General features: G+C 49.6%; 1 protein-coding gene and 1 long non-coding RNA gene across 12 annotated transcripts in view; one reads left to right on the forward strand and one right to left on the reverse strand.

The window, feature by feature from the left end:
• The window catches only part of ITPR1 (inositol 1,4,5-trisphosphate receptor type 1), a 348,439-nt gene that overhangs the window by 315,185 nt on the left and 14,006 nt on the right, over positions 1-19,248 (forward strand). For all 8 annotated transcript variants that reach the window (XM_040245980.1, XM_040245986.1, XM_040245987.1 and 5 more), the window contains one exon: positions 2,883-3,043. In XM_040245980.1, coding sequence (XP_040101914.1) covers positions 2,883-3,043 — 161 coding nt within the window. The remainder of the gene's footprint in view (positions 1-2,882; positions 3,044-19,248) is intronic.
• The window catches only part of LOC120867672, a 146,883-nt gene continuing 143,360 nt past the window's right edge, over positions 15,726-19,248 (reverse strand). For all 4 annotated transcript variants that reach the window (XR_005721963.1, XR_005721962.1, XR_005721964.1 and 1 more), the window contains exon 4: positions 15,726-16,308. This is a non-coding gene — a long non-coding RNA (uncharacterized LOC120867672). The remainder of the gene's footprint in view (positions 16,309-19,248) is intronic.

A 19,248-nucleotide genomic window follows, 5' to 3' on the forward strand; every position in this document is an offset into this window, starting at 1 on the left:
AGATGGTATCAGGTTTTCAGTGGAAATACAGCCCTCTTAGAGCATATGGCGGAAATGCTCAGAGCTTGGAAGTCAGACTTGTGTTCTGATTAAGACTCTGACACTTATGATCCATGTAACCATGGTACAGTCACTTCACTTCTTTGAACCGTTATTGCTCATCTGTAAAATGGATACAGTAACGTACTTCTCTGCATTATCTTGGGACTTAGTTGAGGTAGTTTATGAAACAGTCCTAGCATAGAGCCTGCACAGTGCAGACACCTACTAATAAGTAGTAAACTGCTATGCAAGAGAGGTACATGGGGTACCAAAGAAATCATTGTCAGTCTAACTCCAAGGAAATACCTGTAAAATGCAAAGTAATCATATAGGAATTTGGGAGCTAAGTAATCATTTCAGGATTGTTCCTAATATATCAATGGTTACTAAATACATAAATTTCTCACCAGTATGTGTACTCAAAGTGATCACGTTTCCATTTTTAAAATTAAGATCATAGCTTTTTGCCCCCTTAAAACCATTTAAACCTTTTCATTTTGACAGTTCCAGAGTTTCAGAAAAGTCACAAGAATAGTACAAAGAATTTTTATGGACTCTTCATCCCAGTTCCCCACATATTGAAGTAACACTTTAATATGTTTATTATCATTTTCTTTATTAACACACACACTGTTTCTCTGAGCTGTTTGAGAGTGATTGACACGGTGCCCCTTTATCTCTATTTCTTTACTATATATGTCCTAAAGATAGGCACCTTCTCTTACACATGCAATATAATTATGAAAAGTGGGAAATTAACAAGGATGTCATACTCTTACTTAATCTACATATTCTATTCAAAGTTCACACTTTACCCTAATAATGTCCTTTATAGCAAAGGTAAGTCCCAGGTCATCTGTTGAGTTCATTGACATTTCTGAAGAATTTAAAAGTCAGTTATCTTATCGAATGTCCCTTGGTTTGGGACTGTCTGATGTTTTCCCATGCTGCTGCTACTGCTGCTAAGTTGCTTTAGTCATGTCCGACTCTGTGCGACCCCATAGACGGCAGCCCACCAGGCTCCCCCGTCCCTGGGATTCTCCAGGCAAGAACACTGGAGTGGGTTGCCATTTCCTTCTCCAATGCATGAAAGTGAAAAGTGAAAGTGAAGTCACTCAGTCGTGTCTGACTCTTAGCGACCCCATGGACTGCAGCCTACCAGGCCCTCCATCCATGGGATTTTCCAGGCAAGAGTACTGGAGTGGGGTGCCATCGCCTTCTCCGGTGGTGTGAGATTAAGGTTATGGATTTCTTATAGGAACATCAAAGAAATAGTGTATTCTCCTCAGTGCATAATATCAGGAGGTGTTAGTCATTCAGTCATGTCTGACTTTTTGCAACCCCATGGACAGGCTCTGTGTCCATGGGATTCTCCAGGCAAGAATACTAGACTGGGTTGCCATTTCCTTCTCCAGAATATCAGGAGGTACATGATGCCAGTTCATCTGGTAACTGGTCATATTAATGTTGATCACTTGCTTAAGATGGTAATGGCCCTGTTTCTCCACGGAAGTTACTTTTCTTCTTTTTGTGCCATTGAGAACCATTTTATAGGGAGATCCTTTGAGATGACATAAATATTGCATTAATTCTCAAATGTTAACTCATCAGTTTCTACATCCAGTTTTTGCCTGAGTCTGTGATTGTGATGGTTGCCAAATGGTGATTTTTATTTACTTTATTATTATTTCTACATTTGTTTATTGGCTTTTTAAGAAATAGCTTTCTCTCTTCTCCATGTATATTTGAACTTTGTAACAACATGGATTCTTGTGTGTTTTTTTTTAATTCAGTGGATTATAATCCTTTACTGTCATAATTTATTTTGATGCTCAAACTGCCCCAGATTTGAGAGCTCCTTCAAAGCTGCTTTCTGTACTTTGCCTCATCACTGTCATTTATTACAGACTTCCTCAGTGTTTTTAGCACTGTGAGGTATTACAGGCGCCAGCTCACCTTGTACCTTCTCTCACCCAGCCCTGGTATCAGCGATTTCTCCAAAGAGCCCTAGTTCTGTTCAGTGGAGAATGATATTTAGAATCCAAGATCTGGTCACTGGATGTGCTCATTCCTGTTGGTGTGCCACTGCTGCCACGGCTAATTGGGGCATAAATCTAAAGGATACGTGGATCCACACAGTTTTGTATCTATTTTTATAAACATATGAAAAAGGATGAGGTCATCCTCAGACCTCTAATTCCAGTTCACCATTACAGAGTTTATTCTTTCTCCCTTTCCATATTTGTGCTCCATATTTCTCTAACAGTTAGATATCTGGCTCCCAGTGTCACCATATATTTGTCTATTTGCTCAACCTAAGAATACACAGAAACTAGTTTCAGAATTACTCACCCAGACCTCTGCAAAATATAAACTTACCAGCTAGAGTTCAAAATCTACGTAAAGTTCCTTCTCTCTTTACTCTGCCTCCTCAAAAACCTTTTAACATGTCTACATTTTGGCATTTACCTGGGAGAAGGGACTCCCATTCACGGGTTGCCTGCTGTGCGTGAGCCTGTCACACCCTTGCTCGATTAACCCCCACATGCTCTTGGAACCTAGACAGTGTCTTCCCATCCCCTGCAAAGGTAGCTAAGGCACACTGGAGACCAAACGATGACTGGTGAGTGACCAAGATAGAAATCAAGCTCAAGTCCATCTGACTCACAGCCTGTGTTTTCCTGCTAGGATACAACAGTGAATGTGTTTATAAGGCCCACAGAACCCAACTCTTTATAAAGGCAGGAGTGAACCCACAACCTCCTCTGTTCTGGCAGTTCTTTCATGGGTTTTTCTGCACCATGGCTACTCACTCGGGGCTCTCTGTCTCTTTTTTTTAGGGTTGGAAAGAGACAAGTTTGACAACAAGACCGTCACATTTGAAGAACACATCAAGGAAGAACACAACATGTGGCATTACCTGTGCTTCATCGTCCTGGTGAAAGTGAAGGACTCCACGGAGTACACAGGGCCCGAGAGTTACGTGGCGGAGATGATCAAGGTGAGCGGGCAGGGCTCCTGGAGGCCTCAGGCCTGGCTTCCCAGCTTGGAGCACAGTGCTGGGAGCTAGCAGGGACGATGACAGCGATGTCTGCCCATCCTTTAACATGGGCCAGGCATCAGGCTCTAGAACTCCACATGTCTTCACATTTAAGACGCCCCAGATGGGATGTCATCTCCATTTTAAAGGAGGAAATTCTGAGCCTCAGAGAGATGAGCATATGGCTACTTAATAGGACTGGGGTTTCACCTTGTATCTCACGCTGTAGCCAGCCTTCCATGTCTATGTACTCGGCCTTTTTTTTTTTTTTCCTTTATTTTTGATTTTTATTTATTTTTCACTGTACTGAGCCTTCGTTGCTGCTTGGGTTTTTCTCTAGTTGTGGCAAGCAGATGCCGCTTCTGTTGCAGTGCTTGGGCTTCTCATTGCAGCGGCTTCTCTTGCTGTGGAGCACAGGCTCTAGGCACGTGGGCTCAGTAGTTGTGGCTCCCAGGCTTTGTTGCCCCTCGGTGTGTTGGTTCTTCCCTTGACCAGGGATTAAATCCATGTCCCCTGCATTGGCAGGTGTATTCTTAACCACTGGACCAGCAAGGAAGCCCACTTAGCCTCTTCTCTTGATAATGGATCCTTGTCTGTTTTTTCTCCTTAAATAAGACATACCACTTAAATAAAACATACCACTTCTCACTTAGAGACGCTGGGAGACATCTTTCTGGGAGACGCTCTGCTAATCATCAGGGAGGGATCATGTGATGGAGGAATTTGAGTCCTAAATTAATCCCAAATTAATCTTCTTGCTGATGAGTCCTAGGTCCCAGGAAGGGGGAAGCCAAGCAGGTGTGCAGAGCGCTCTTCCCAGGCCGGGCACTGTGGAGGCGCCAAACACATGCTCTGAGGCTCCCAGGCCAGCTGTCCTTTCATACCCATGGTTCTGAACTTCATTAAAACATTCGGGGTGTATGGCCAAGCAAAGGAGGCATGCAGTGTGAAGTTTAGAGGCTCTGTGATTTACACCGCTCCCTCTGCAGAGGAGAGCCATCAGCTGTGAATGTAGACCACACAATTCACTGATGCCCTTCATGCTGCCAAGGACTGGAGCCCTCTGCCCCATTCTGTGTATAGCACTGTGCTGTGCTCTTTGCGACCCTGTGGACTGTAGCCCACCAGGCTCCTCTGTCCATGGGATTCTCCAGGCAAGAATACTGGAGTGGGTTGCCATGCCCTCCTCCAGGGGATCTTCCCTCCCTACCCAGAGATGAACCCACATCTCTTGCATTGGTAGGTGAATTCTTTTGAGCCTTTGTGTGTTTCTTATGCAGATGCAGTCATAATGCTCTGTATGTAAAGAAATCCCAGCTGAGGATTGCTCACTGGCAGTGGGCGTGGGCAGGCCAGCACTCACATGGCCCTAGTTCTTCAGCACCCAGGTTCTGGGGGGCTTCCTGGGGATGCCGTCCCGAGGAGGCCCTGAAGTCTAACTGTGTGCGTCTCATAGTTCAGAGTACACATGAGTCATACTGAGAGCTGGTAAGAATTCAGCTTCTGATTCAGCGGGCACTAGCAGAACTCGAGATTCTGCATTTCCAACCAGCGTCCAGGGGATGCCAGAGCTGCTGGTCCATGAACCACACTCTGAATAGTAAGAGTTCAACAGAAGAGACAAAATAGACACTGTTTTAAGAAATCATCCTCCAAGCTGGTTCCGTGAGTGCTGAGAAGTATTCCTCCTTCTATGGGTTGAGCCATCTGCGGTCTGTGAACCTCTCCCATATCTTTTACGCATTTAATAAAAAAAACTACCAAAGTGGGGAGCTAGGAAGGGTGAACTCTGGGGATGAGGAGAAATAGATGGGGTTTTACCCCAGAGATGACTGTCTTAAAGGTTTTGAAAGAGAGAAAGGTATGGAACTTCCCTGGTGGTCTAGTGATTAGGACTCCGTGCTTCCACTGCTTTGAGTGTGGGTTCGATCCCTGGTTGGGGATCTAAGATCCCGCAAGCCACCTGTCACAACCAAATGAAAGAAAGAGAGGGAGAAGGTAAAGAGATGGAGTGATTAGAGTGCAAAAAGGGAAGGAGAAAAAGTTAACTCAGAGAAGGAGGATAAAAAGGCACAAGGGTGGTGGATGTCCTCTTCTGCAGATGAAAGTTGGGCTTAGGGTTAAGTCAGTTGCCCAGGCAGCGCTCAGCAGCTGAGCTGGGGTGCAGGCCCAGGTTTAATGGACTATACTCCATAACCTCCACGTTGGGTGAACACGGCAAGGGTGCTGGCAGCTCTGGGCCGGGCAGAAGCAGGGTCTGTTCTTACGGAGACTGGACCTTGTGGTGGTTGCTGGTGCAGATGTTCACAGGTCAGGTTTCCAGGCTCACACATGAACTGAAAGGTCTTCAGGTCCTTTCTTTGCCTCCTGGTGTCGATAGTACTGAATTAAACCATGTTTGAACATTCATGCTAACACAAACCTATCTGTATTGTGTATAGCAACCTGCATTCACCGGAGAAGGCAGTGGCAACCCACTCCAGTACTCTTGCCTGGAAAATCCCATGGATGGAGGAGCCTGGTAGGCTACAGTCCATGGGGTTGCTAAGAGTCGGACATGACTGAGCGACTTCACTTTCACTTTTCACTTTCATGCATTGGAGAAGGAAATGGCAACCCACTCCAGTGTTCTTGCCTGGAGAATCCCAGGGAGGCGGAGCCTGGTGGGCTGCCGTCTCTGGGGTCGCACAGAGTCGGACACGACTGAAGCAACTTAGCAGCAACAGCCTGCATTCTCATTCAATTCTTTCAAGTTTAGAAGAGGTGGCTTGTAGTTTTCACCCTAGTCACACCTTCCTTTTCTCCCCCACCCCACTTTGTCTGCTTCTTTCTAAAATATTTGAATGTGCCCCATCTTTAAATCTTTTGGGGGCCAGTTTTGAAGTTTTCTGTTAATCACATTACTTTACAGTCACAGAAAACTCCACAGTGCTTTTGAGATTCTGTCTTGATCATAAAGACTTATCAGGAGCCTTGTGAGCAGTCAGCTGACAAGGATTAAGGGCCAGAAGTCACCCCCAGCCAGCTACCTTGCCTTCCCAGAGCCCCTGCATTCACTGAGCTTTCCCAGCCATGCCATTCTTGGTGGGAGAACTTCTTGTCACACCTCCTACAAATCTTTGCATCGAGGAATTCTTACCTCAGTGTCTGAGTTGCTGAGAAACCAGGTATCTGTCTCATGTGCTAGGAGAGGGCCCAGGAAGTATTAGATCCACCAGCCACAAGGCAGTGCCTTTTTGCCAACACCATTCCTGGCAGAGTCTGGCTCTAAAGCCACGTGAATACCTGCTGGGGGCTCCATGGAGAGTGCCAGCCTCCACAGGCTGGAAACTGGGGGTACCCAGCCGAGTCACTCAGTGGGAGGCCACCAACCTGTGTGTGGGAACTCGAACTGTGGTGGAGCAGGCAACCAGCCCCCATTGTGAACCTACTGAGAGGCTGCAGAGGCACCCCAGCCAGTGGGGGCGGGGGGGGGGGCGGTCCTCCCAGCATCCTTTCTCAGGAGGTGAGTGTCTTGGAGGAGGAGAAGTCAGGAGACCTCTCAAGGAGGCCAACACTGGGAAGCTGAGAGGACTCCAGCCTCGAGGAGGGAGAAGGGCAGTGGATGAGCAGTGTCAGAGATGGAAGGAGGAGTTGTCCGGGGGGCCCTTTGGCTCCCATCGGGTCCCAGGACTCCTCGGGAAAACCACCTCTTGCTTCATGGCTGGAGGCTGGAGGCTGGAGGATGTTGACTTCCTCAGTTCTCCTTAGCCCGTTGATTAAGATCCCAGTGACTTCTAAAGAACTGGGGCATCACAGCTGCCAAAGGACCACCTGGCAGAACCAAGTGGGAAAGGTCCCCCAGGGTCACTTGGAAGGTGGGGGAGCTTCCTAGACACCCCGAAAACAGCCACTTTGCAAGTAGAGTATCAGGGATGGCAAATAGGTTTTCACCTCAAAAACCAACAAGTGCTTCGTGGAACCCACCAGGGGCTCTGATGGGAGAAGGGTTCTAAGGAGACAAGCTGACTTTGAAAGGGTGACCCCTGAGGCTGCGGTTCCCGCGAGAACCGGCCGGCCGGCGGTCAGGGAGCCAGGACGTCTTCTCTCTAGAAACAGATACATCCAGAGGGAAAGAAGGCACATCAGATGCTTTGCCTCATATTTGGGAACTTAGCAGCCAGATGTTCACCCCCAAATTAATTCTCATCTAAACATAACAGGACACCATTTCCCTCTCCTCCTAATCATCCCCTTTCCTTTCACTGGAGATGAAACATTCCTTGCAAAGCCAGGGTCAGGCTGCTGCCCCCTGTGAAGCTGTCATACCCAAGAATGGGATCCGCAGGCAGAGAAGCAAAGGTGTGAGTTTTGGCTCTGGCCCATCCAAGCCAGGCAACCCCAGGCAAGTCACAGAATGTCCCTGACCAGAGTTCCCAGCTGTGGATCGGGGTTAATACCCATTCCAGTGTCCTTGGGGTGATGGAAAGGAGGGGAATATGTGGGCCCTGGGGTGGGGTGGTAAGTGCTGGGGGCAGTGAGTGATGGAAGGGCCAGAGGAGCAGACATGGAGCCATGACCAGGTGGTAAACAGAGGGCCTGCAGTGCTGACAGCTGCCGCAAGCGCATCCCCTGGGTGCCCAGAAAGCACAAGGTCCTGCCGCTATTGGCACACTGTTGCTGAGGAAAGTCAGAATGGGCATCTTGACTCTTGAGAACCTCCTCCCATGGGAAATTCCTGTGGCTTCTCTCTCTTAAATTTAAAGCTGTTGAAAGTGAGAAGAAAGTGTTAGTCCTTCAGACATGTCTGACTCTTTGTGATCCCACGGACTGTAGCCCACCAGGTTCCTCTGTCCATGGGATTCTCCAGGCAAGAATACTGGAGTGGGTTGCCATTCCCTTCTCCAGCGGGTCTTCCCGACCCAGGGATCGAACCTGGGTCTCTTGCATTGCAGGCAGATTCTTTACCATCTGGGTCACCAGGAAAGCCCTTAAACATTGAGGCAGGACAAGATTGACACTGTCACTGTGTGTCCGTGGAGTGGGTCACGGGTACTTGTGACTGCTGTGTATTTAGGGCTGTCCTTGACTCAGGCTCACTGCCCGGGACCAGGCCGTCCGGCACCATGGGGAGCGACCCCTGCGTCCTGTGTGTGAGAGTCTGTCTGTCACCCGTTTGTGTGTCGGCTCTGCATACACCATGGGTGACGGTGCCGGGAGCTGGTGGCCGCGGGCCGCTCAGCCTTGGCTGTGACTTCCAGCACCACCCGGTGTACTGCAGATTTGGTCTCAGATTCGTTGACTCAGGCCCCAGACAGGGCTGAACTTTCAAAGAAATGTGACTACAGGGTGACCTCACTTAGCCCTGGCAGTTCAAGGCAGGAGAAAAAAAACCCTGAGTTCCCTTCTCCTTGTATGAACTTGGAAGTTTGGTGCTACCACGTAGAGTTTTGGTGATAGCCCTTGTAACAAGCAGACTGTTTTTAACCCTGTGCTACACTTCAGTTTTCACGAGACTTTACATACCACATGCCCTTGTTTGAGAGATGTTAGCTCTTCTCTGGTGCCAGCTGATATGAGAATGTGTGTGAGTCTGTATATGATGATTTGATTGGCCACGTAGTCCTATGTATTTAACCAGAATAAGTAGGAAGTTAGTTGTGTGTATCTTTGCCTGAAGGAATTTAAATACTGCACAGTGGATGCATTGTAGGTCAAAGATCAAATATGTGATTCCCCTCAAGGACCCAGGAGCCCAGTTTTCCGTGACAGTGAAGCTCAGGAGAAAAGCTCAGTCCTTGGTAAGCTGACTTAAGTTAACTCTTTTCAAGTTAGAAACTCAGAAAGGCTTAAGAGGGAAGGTTGGTAAAGAAGACCAGATGCTAACTGAAATAGAAGGCATGTATGTCTTTTACTAATGAAATAGAGATTCCTCTTCTGAAGCTTGGAATTCTACCTTGTCAACATAAGGTGTGTTTTCAGAGGTGTGTTTTGAGTTCATTGCAGTTAAAGACAGTGATTTCAGGTGGAGTGCTGCTCACCCCCATTCCCAAGGGCTGCTCTAGCCCTTCCTCTCTGCTGGGACAGTTGTGTGAATTGACAAGGAGATGGAATGGAAAACCTCCTTCCATGCCATCCTGATCCCACTGCAGAGGAAGCAGGCTGTGTTGTACTCTGCCCTGACCCGGGCAGACTGGGTCATACCCTCGGCACAGGTCTTGTTTTATTGAGCAGGTACGGAAATGCATGCTTCGCGTGCATGATCTTGTTTGGTCTCCATAGCTGCTTTGCGGGTGGCCCTGTCACCATCTCTCAGGCAGGAACCTAAATAAAGCCCCAGAAGGCTGAGCCGCTTCTCCAGGGTCACAGGGCTGGGAAGTACCTGGGCCAGGCTTCACACCCAGGTCCGCCGCTGAGCGGCCACCCTGGAGGTGTCTTGACACGGGCAGTAGCTCCTCCTGTGCTTGCACACGTGCCTTGGTGTCCATGTGTCGAGAACCCAGCCACGGTCCAGCTTGGCTGCAGGGGGTTTTCCTGAGGAGGACTGGCTCATCTCCCTCCTCCCCTCAGTGGTGCTGAATTAACTGCCTTCAGAGTAGGCAAAGCCCAGAGAAAGGAATTGGAGGAGGAGCAGGAAAGATCCCCTAGGGGACAGCACCGGTGGGGTTAATTCGCTGAGCTGCCGCTGGATCCACCAGTCGAAGGGGAGGGGACGGCAGAGAACAGCTCTTACAAGGGGAGTATCTGAAGTAGATGTCAATTTAGATGTGCGATAATCTGATAAACTTCATTGCCCTCAGCTAGGAATGGGGGATGAAATTTCCTTTGGTGACCATATTTGGGGAGAGAGAGTGGTAAGTTAAAGGGGAAGGCCAGTTCACCAGAGCCGCAGTCAGGCTTGGGCTCCCACACCCAGGTGACTCATCCGAATGGTTATAACTCCCTGATAATTAAACACTGGAGCGTCTGATCCATCATCCCTTAAGCCTGATGCTGACTTTTTCTCACAGCCAGAGTAGACAGCCTTCTCCCACTGCCCACCCACCCCCCTTCACCGCCGCCAACACACACACTAATCCACTGGACATTTTCCAGCTTGTTCCATCTTTTATTAGTTTACTTGACCTCCTCGGAGACTCACAGTACAGGGACATAAAAACAAGCGATTTTCCAAGTTAAAAGTAGTATCGTGGTGGCAATGTGTGGTTTTGCACAGGAGGGGAGAGTGGATTCCCAGAAAATGCTCTGGTGAAAGCCCTTAGAAATTTGCATGCAAAAAAGTCACACAAGGGAAAGCCTTTTTTTTTTTTTTTGCCTGAAAATAAGCTCCTGGGTAAACTTTCCAAGCAGATAACTTCTATTAGCAAAGTAAGCACCACTAAACATCTACTATGAGGAAACACACTAAGAAGAGACACAGGCAGGAGGACGTCTGGCTTTAGCATTCATGCTTATCTGTATTTGATAAGAAAAGACAGGAAGCAAGCGCAGACAGAAAGCAGTGTGTTAGGGGCTAAAGATCAAGATGGGAACTGAGTACCTGTCACTGCCTTCTGCTAAAAGGGACATTGACTGGAGTCTTGCTCCTTTCCTGACCCAAGACACAGCCTGGTGCTATAGAACCTACCCATGGGCGCTCCCCAAAGGAGCACTGCAGCTTCCCACCCCAGGTAGTCCAGGGAATCGGGGAGGTGGGGGGGGGGGCGGTGTGTAACTCAGGACGGAAGTGGAGGTGAGAATTGCGTGTGGATCACAGTCAGATCAAAGTCAGGCCCTGCACATCTGCGTAGGACTTTCTGATGGCTCAGGCGGTAAAGAATCTGCCTGCAATGCAGGACACTCGGGTTCAGTCCCTGGATCAGGAAGATCTGGGGGAGAAAGGAATGGCAACCCACTCCAGTGTTCTTGCCTGGATAATTCCGTGGACAGAGGAGCCTAGCATGGTATAGTCCATGGGGTCACAAAGAGTCAGATGCGACTGAGCGACCTGAGTGCACACACACACAGCAGCTAAACAACAACAACAAAAAGTAGCTACAGGGAAAGGGAGGTGACAGTGGCGCCGTGAGCAGAGAAGTGAACATAAAAATTGACACGGCCATCACGAGGGGATTTAGTTCGAGGAAGTCCCTCACAGATAGGACTTAGGGTGCAGACGGAGAGGTGTGCCCCTAACAATGCCCCCCGATCTCCCCTTCTGCCCCCTCTCTGTGTCATGTAGATGGGTCTGGCAGGCAGGCCGTGGTTACTGCAGAAGTGGCGTGGAAACCCTCTGCCCCCACGCAGATGTGAAGCAATGGGTTTGGACTATGAGCTAGAATTCCAGAGAGGATGCTGGGGGAAAGAGCAAGCGCGGCATGGGGGTGGGGTGATAAGTCCCCGAGATGGAGATATTTCAGTGTCAGTCATGCTCTCAGCTTTTCTTTCCCAGGGCATTTTCTGGGAATGCACTCTGCCCTCTTATGAGAAAGAGCGCTGCACCATCTCCTCCTCACCCTGGGAGGCCGCGGCCTTAGTTAAGATGCTGCCTGGGCTCCGTAAGCCCTCAGCGTCGGGCGGATGAGGATACAACCAGTGCTGGCCTCTGATCCAATTCAGAAAGCTCTCCGCAGTTAGCTGACACCGCGGCCGAGTTCAAGCATGCCGGAGTGAGGGAGACGCACAGAGGGATTTGGCACTTGCCTGGGGTGGCTGGAAACAGCCTGTCAGCATCAGGGATGCGCCTCCCGCTGGCCAGGCGCGCTCGCACCCCCACCCTCGGCACCAGAGCTCGGGTTCGTGTCCGTGGCAGCTGCACAGAGCAGTTGCTCAGCTTAAGTTTCCACACCCGGGCTCACGCCCCGTCCTGCCCTCCGTCCTGCCCTCCGATGATCCGGAGGGTATGAAGCCACCCTCGCCTGAGCACACTGCACAGGCAGCTTCCTTCTCTTTGGAGGCACTCAGGCTCTGGGAGACGGGTCTACAGGGACCTCCCAGCCCTCTGCTGGGAGTTCTCCATGCTCTCACCTCTGCCGAGGAGTGCTCAGCGCTGTGTGTCATCGTTAGGGGAGCAAAGCTGTTACCTGCTCCAAAGGAACTCGCCTGCTAAGGCGGGTCCCCAGGACTCGGGTCCCCCTGAGGGTGCTCCTGGCGCGTGGTGGTTCCAGCACCTATAATGAAGTCTCCCCCTTGGTTCATTAGTCCAGGGGCGAATGCGAGGATTTGCATGTTTATACAGGTTTGTGTGTGTATGTAAGGTGTTTGTTTACACCCTCATTTCCCCCAATTCAGCAGACGTTTTAAACTCCAAGAACGCGTTTTTCTCCCTTCCGTGCCTTGGCCTCACCTCCTGCGTCTTTGCCCACTGCAGCCCCCCCTGGGCCGCCCTGCTTACCCCTCAGCCCCAGACTCCATGCTCACCCCGGTGACTCCCCAGCCTTCACTCTTTCATCTTTCCTCTGCTCTGAACACGAACACTGTCTGACAGAGCTGGACACAGCCAAGAGGCGTGTGACCCCCTGGCCTTTACGAAGATGTTCTGAGTTTATTTTTATCAGGTACAAGTATTCAGGATTCTTTAACATGTATCTCTTCTGAAGAAAGTCTAGTAGCTACTAGACTTTTCCTCATATGAGAATGAGGAAAAGATCGTAGCAGTTAGGTACAGCCATTCATAGTTAACGATTATGCCGTGAACCAAGCTCTTGGCTTCTCCTTTCACAAACCTGCTTTTCTGCAGGACCCCAGTGTTACCGCCTAGAAAATGAGGAGGCTGAATCAGAGGGTTTCTTGGGCCATCTTTAGCTCCATAATTCCACTCTCAAACAACTCCTAGAGTCTGTGTCAGGAGTGGATGTGGGTGTCAGGAGGGAGACAGGAGACCCACATGGACACGGCAGTGAACTTTGGGGTAAGAGTGCAAGGGGGGCAGGTTGGTGACATGGGGCGGCTGGACAGGAGTGAGGTATTTGGAGAATCTATGCTTGGCAGATCCTCTCTTCCTCCCAGAAGTGTTCGGGCTTTGGGCACCTTCCTTCCAAACCCCTCTCAAGGCAGGGTGATGCTGGCGGCCCACCCTGAGCTCTCACTGAAGCCATACGGTCATCTTCCCACCACTTGATCCCCAAGGGGTCCAGGCCGGGCTGGCCTTCGGTCCAGAGGAGCCGCCCGGCACATGCTGTCGACGGGGACACAGCTACAGGTGAAACAGCGGTGCGGGGAGGCTCGTGGGTATGCATAGGGCATATGTTCAAAGACAAACACCAAGTATTTTGCCCTGAAACAATAGCAAAGAACTTTGGAAAGCCTCTTAAGTAGGCTAAAAACAAACCAACAACAATAACAAAAACAAACAATAGAAAACTGTCATTGTATAAAGGTATTAAGAGACCAAAGTTTAAACTCATGGAATCCAAAAGAGAACAGAAGAAAGACCAAGAAAAATTGCCAAAACCCTGTGCGTGACCGCAAGGAACCTTCTGGTGGATTGCTTAGCTAACTGGACGTGCCCGAGAGGCTGCCTGAGCAGAATGTCCTGGGCCAGCTGGGGAGGAGGGCGGGCTCGCCTGGAGGTTCTTCCTGAGGAATCTCCAGCCAGCCTGCCCTGCCCTGCTCAGTACAGCGCCGCCCCCCTCACCCCCGCCCTGACCTTTCTCCCCTCCTCTGTAATCCTGGGCTTCCTCCACCCAGCAGCCTGGGTACCCAGGGCCCAGCGGTGCCGGTACCCCTCTGACTGATGGGCCCTGCCATCTCAAGGCCCCAGTGCAGGCCCAGTGTCCCGTCACCTGAGGGTCCACAGTGACATAGAATGGTGGCTCTGCAGCTGGCCTTGCCTAGGGATTTCATCAGAAATGGGTGCGGTCCTCGCTCTGGCGAGGGCCCGGCTCTGTTACACTGTATCATCCAAGAACAACTATTAACCAAGTCTGGGAAGGGTGAGTGGTCATTCCAGCCCAGCTGAAGATTATATAACAGGGCCCGTCTGGGTGATGTCGGTTGAGACGAGAGCAGACCGGGCTCATGCCTGTACTCGGGGCCGGCCTGGGCACTCTTCACGTGGCTCCACCAGGAAGAGAGAAATCCCTGCGTCTGAAATTTGGGAAAGGAAGAACTCACTCACATGGGATCAAGTGCTACACCTGGAGTCAGCGTCTCAGACCGCAGACCACTCTGTGACCTTGGGCTGCTGACACTGACCTACAGTACTTTTGCATCGTACTTTCCAATTGACAGACACATTCTCACAGCCATTTGATTCTCATATTAACCCTGTGAAGCAGCTTTCAAAAAAAATGGAAGCAGAGACCCGGGTTGGTTGGCTGACTCGCCCAGCTCGTTGCCCTGTGAACACTCTGGGCATCTGGGCTTCAGTTCCTCACTCCAGGACATGGCTCCTGCCCATTGACACACTGACAGCTTGGGGCTGCTGCAGAAACCAACCTCTGACATACCGGGACCTGGATCCTTGAACTAGGGTCTGGCATCCCTCATAGCTCAGTTGGTAAAGAACCTGCCTGCAATGCAGGAGACCTGGGTTTGATTCCTGGGTTGGGAAGATCCCCTGGAGGAGGAAATAGCAACCCACTCCAGTATTCTTGCCTACAGAAACCCAGGGATAGAGGAGCCTGGCAGGCTATAGTCCTTGGGGTCCCAACAGTTGGACACGACTTAACGAGTAAACCACCACCACCAAATTCCAGGTGCGGGATCCTTTTTTTTTTTTTTTTTTTAAGAGATTTTACAGAAGTTTTAGGTTTACAGAACTGCTGAACAAAAAGTCCCGAGTTCTTATGTGCCCCCTTCTCCCTACCTCGCCTGCCAGTTCCCCTCTTAGCAACTTTTGTTTACTATGGTGTAGTTACAATTGGTAAGCTAACATACAGTAATTATTAACTAAAGACGGTAGTTTACACCAGGGTTTGTGCTTGTGTTGTGCCCTGTCTGTTCATCACTACCACCCCCAACCGCTGATTTTTTTTTTTACCTTTGGGATTCAGTGTTTTAGGGGTTTTTGTGGTTATTTTTGTCTTTTTAAATGTATCATAGATACTATAAGTGGCAATTTTGGAATCATTGAGCATAGCGATCATTATCATTGTTTTTCACCCAAAGTAACAAATTCTGGGTTTTGTTTGTTTTCTCTGATCTTAGGAAAGAGAGCTCTGAAGATTATTTTCTTCCGCTTTAATGCAAATAATCATCTTAACTTGGGCTTCCTAGGTTGTGCTGCTGCTGCTGCTAAGTCGCGTCCATCGTGTCCGACTCTGTGCAACCCCATAGACGGCAGCCCAACTGGCTCCTCTGTCCCTGGGATTCTCCAGGCAAGAATACTGGAGTGGGTTGCCATTTCCTTCTCCAGTGCGTGAAAGTGAAGTCGCTTAGTTGTGTCCAACTCTTAGCGACCCCGTGGACTGTAGCCCACCAGGCTGCTCCATCCATGGGGTTCTCCAGGCAAGAGTAGTGGAGTGGGGTGCCATTGCCTTCTCCACCTAGGCTGTGCAGTGGTAAAGAATTCACCTGCCAATGCAGGAGACTTAGGTTATCCCTTGGTCAGGAAGATCCCCTGGAGAAGGGAATGGCAACCCACTCTAGTATTCTTGCCTGGGGAATCCCATGGACAGAGGAGCTTTGTGGACTGCAGTCCATGGGGGTCGCAAAGAATACGACACAACTGAGTGCACACACACACAATCACCTTCCCTCACAAGAGAGGCAAATGTTTAAAGTTTATTGAGTGTAATATATTCCTGCTATAGAAGAGTTAACGGTTATCTTCAGTCTTCCTCCTCCGCCCTCTTCCAGGCATTTTCTGGGGGTTTGGATATATGAAGCCGGGAGTCTGTTTCCAGGCTGCCCCTCCCCCGCTTTGGTTCACTCCAGCCATCCCTAGGCACTCTGGGAAATCCAGTCTTTCATCTTGCTTGGTAAGATAAGGTGCAGTGCCTCTGACATTTGCTTTGAGAGGACCATCTCTGCTCTCCTGAATCTTCCCCAATGGGATTCTGAAGGGTGGAGGGGACACTGTGGCTTACAGGTCCATTTTCCTGGGACCCATCTTCTGGCTAGTGACCCTGTCTTTTATCCTCATGACCCCACCAAAAAAAAAAAAAACTTGCAATTCTCTAGTCTGGCTGTGAAAGAATAACGGATTTAGCCATAAATGCTATGTTGTTTACGTGGTAAACAAAACTCTACCATCAGTGGACTTTCTCCGAGGAGGTAACTGATGATCTCAGCTGTCTTTCTTAGAATTGCCTCTTCAGTTGAACCTGGGAAGAGGGAGAGAAAAAAAAAAAAAACCACTTCTCAGAATGATTAGCATTTGCATCATACAATCCAACTTCCTCTCCTCCTCTCTCTCTCTCTCTCTCTCTCACACACATACACACACCCTCCCTCTTTCCAGTCAAGAACGTTTCAAGAGGTCAGTGCCGCCCCCGTGTCTAAAACTTCAGTGTTTGCTTTGCAGGGACTTTTCCAACTTTACCTAGAAAAGAACTAACCAGAACCTTAGCACTTGTGGTCAGCCTGCTTCCGGCTGTGGCTTGAGTCGGTTTGTCTGCTCTGACAGAGGAAGTGCTTGCTGTGACGGGAACCGCACTGGCTGGATTGTAGGACTGGGGCAGACAGTGCCTAAGGACATTGGTATGTGAGGTGCCAGCAGCAAGGAGGACGAGCGAAGCACAGAGGGGCTCCCAGACCCAGGGCGACAGATGCGGCCGACAGACAGCTGGTGCAGCCACCAGCCCTCGCCCAGCCCCACCCTCCTGACCACACACACCCGCCAAGATGAGTTCATGTATAAACAACATGTCTTCGCTGAAGATGACTTTCTCAAAAGTTCAGTAGAAGCTGGGCCCCTGAGACATGTTTTTGACCTGGAATTGACGTGAAGGTGGGATTTTTGCAAGCGTTTAGAGACCTTCAGAGTCTGGCTGGCTAGAGAGGCAGGGGTGCGCACTTCACAGGAGTCAGAGTGCTCTAACCAGCTCAGCATTTGGTGTGAAAGGCTGAGCTAGATTGAAGTCAGTTCTCTCTCTGCTCCTCTGCTAAGGCTGGAATAGTCTTAGGATTTTTCCTGTAGATTCGGATCTCTGTGTGGCCAGGTCGTGCTGGTGAGGAGCCTTCACACTGCACTGGAATTAATCCTACTGCACAGGATGTAAAACCCAGTGGAAATGGAGAGCACAGTTTGGCCAGAATAGCTAATTTTAACTCGTTGGTAATTTGAGATTTGACTTAACAGCCAGGATGATTATTTAAGTAAAATATTGGCTACACCAAGGATCTCAAATTTTTGGTACATAGCCATGTCAGGGCAAAAGAGCTAATGACACCCACTGGCCAGAGCACTCAGGGTCCCTTGTTTGGGGTTTTGGTGGGGCCCCCAACTCTGCTTCTTACTGTTAGATGTAAATGTTAGAGGAGGGCTACAAGGGAGAAACTTGAAGGTGGTCATCAGGAAGTATCTAGACCAGGAAATCTCCCTCTGTTTGCACTGAAGACTCTCATGAGATGGAGAATGAAGACTTATCACTAGGATCCAGGCACAGGGTCCAAAGTGACCTGTAGAAAGGATGACATTTCTATAAAATCATGGGATTTTACCTTTAAATCTGATTCATGTTCTGCTCCAGGTCATATTGTGAGGCTAATATATTTTCAATCGTTAACCGTTGACTAAGATGGACATTCAAATGAGATGCGTTTTTTCTGTCCATGGCTTTGTGTAGCCCTCAGACGGGGTCTTCATCCCGAGGAGTACAGGGAACCAATGTACAGAAGCACAGAGAAAGCGAGAGCAAACAGCATCAGAGTGCATCTCTTGACCCTTGAGGGGAGGAGCACAGATGCCAGCAGCAGCCACCTTAGGGCCAGGGGAGCCCATTCACTGGTCCAGGAGACACTGGGCAGCGAGCACTTGGAGCTGAGACTGCAGTGGGGTCCATGGAAGGGCGGAGCCATGCCCTGCAGCCACATTCCTGGCACTACCGTCCCTTGGGGATATAGGGACCTTGCCATCCTGTCTCTAGACCCTCAGCACTCAGCCCTGTGCCAGGCACAGGAATTATCAACGGTCTTTTCAGTAATCAGTTGTTAGATGGGGACTGTGTATTTTGCATGTGTCAGAGGCCTTTCTGAAACTGCTGCTTAGGAGTCACGGGATCACATCACACACCCCCCATGGAAGAAGGTATGAATCCACTGTGAACAAAGTCTCTTTTCCATCTATAGTTGTTTGGTCACTTGCTCTTTAAGAAGAAACTGTTCTTTAAGGTACGTGCAGACTTTGCATCAATTTTCTGTATTCTTTTGAAGACCTGTTTAATGTGGATTTTGTTTGGAAAGCTGTTTTCTATTTTTGTGGAGGATTCGCTAAGCCAATGCACATATGAAAGATCTGAGAGCCCGGTTTAAGGTGAATCCTCTGGCCATTTTCAGCAGTTCCTCTGTATGTCAGGCACTGGTGACTGTTCACCTTCGCCCCAGTGCCTCACCAGGCAGGGGCTCCAGGTCACTTTCTGCCAGCATCACACACGGGCCCACCAAAGTCTGTCTGCTCTCCTCCCCAGCTCAGACCACTCTGGTTTTCCAGGCTGTGTGCAACCGCCTGCTGAGTAGCCCTCGTGGTGACCCGTGACCCCTTGTGTGGCCAAGTGCAAACCTTCCCCAAGACCCAGGCCTTCCAGGAAGAGGACACCAGCCACTCACAGCCTCTGCAGTCACGTCCGACGTTGACCTGACTCTCGCTCCCTTGACACAGCCTAGCTGCTTTCTTCAGTTCTGCTTTTTAACAGAAATAGCCACTCTCCTTAACTAAACTGCAAGCACTCTGATGGGTGGAACCCTGGCTCATACTTAGGTTTCAAAGCCATGACCACCTTAACGAGATCTAGGAGGCAGGGACCAAGTGCGGGGGCTTCACTGCTGGGTCGCCAACACCAAGTATGTAAAGACTCCTGAAGCAGTTGTATTTCTTTAAATGTTTTCTTCCGAGAGTGCTTATGCTTTTGAGTTGAATCCAAAGAACTAGCAAATATTTCCTTCCAGATATACTCAGCAATAGCAGTTTACAGTTTGTAAACACCAGGTCATTCTCAGGGTCTCCTGTGAAATACAGGGATTTCCTTCTTCCCCACCCTCTACCAGTCACCCTCTCTTCTGGGGCTGGTTCTGCGCTACCATCTTGCAACACCCTCCTGACAGGA

This window comes from Oryx dammah, unplaced genomic scaffold (genome assembly GCF_014754425.2).
Source record: "Oryx dammah isolate SB20612 unplaced genomic scaffold, SCBI_Odam_1.1 HiC_scaffold_9, whole genome shotgun sequence".
Lineage (NCBI taxonomy): Eukaryota > Metazoa > Chordata > Mammalia > Artiodactyla > Bovidae > Oryx > Oryx dammah.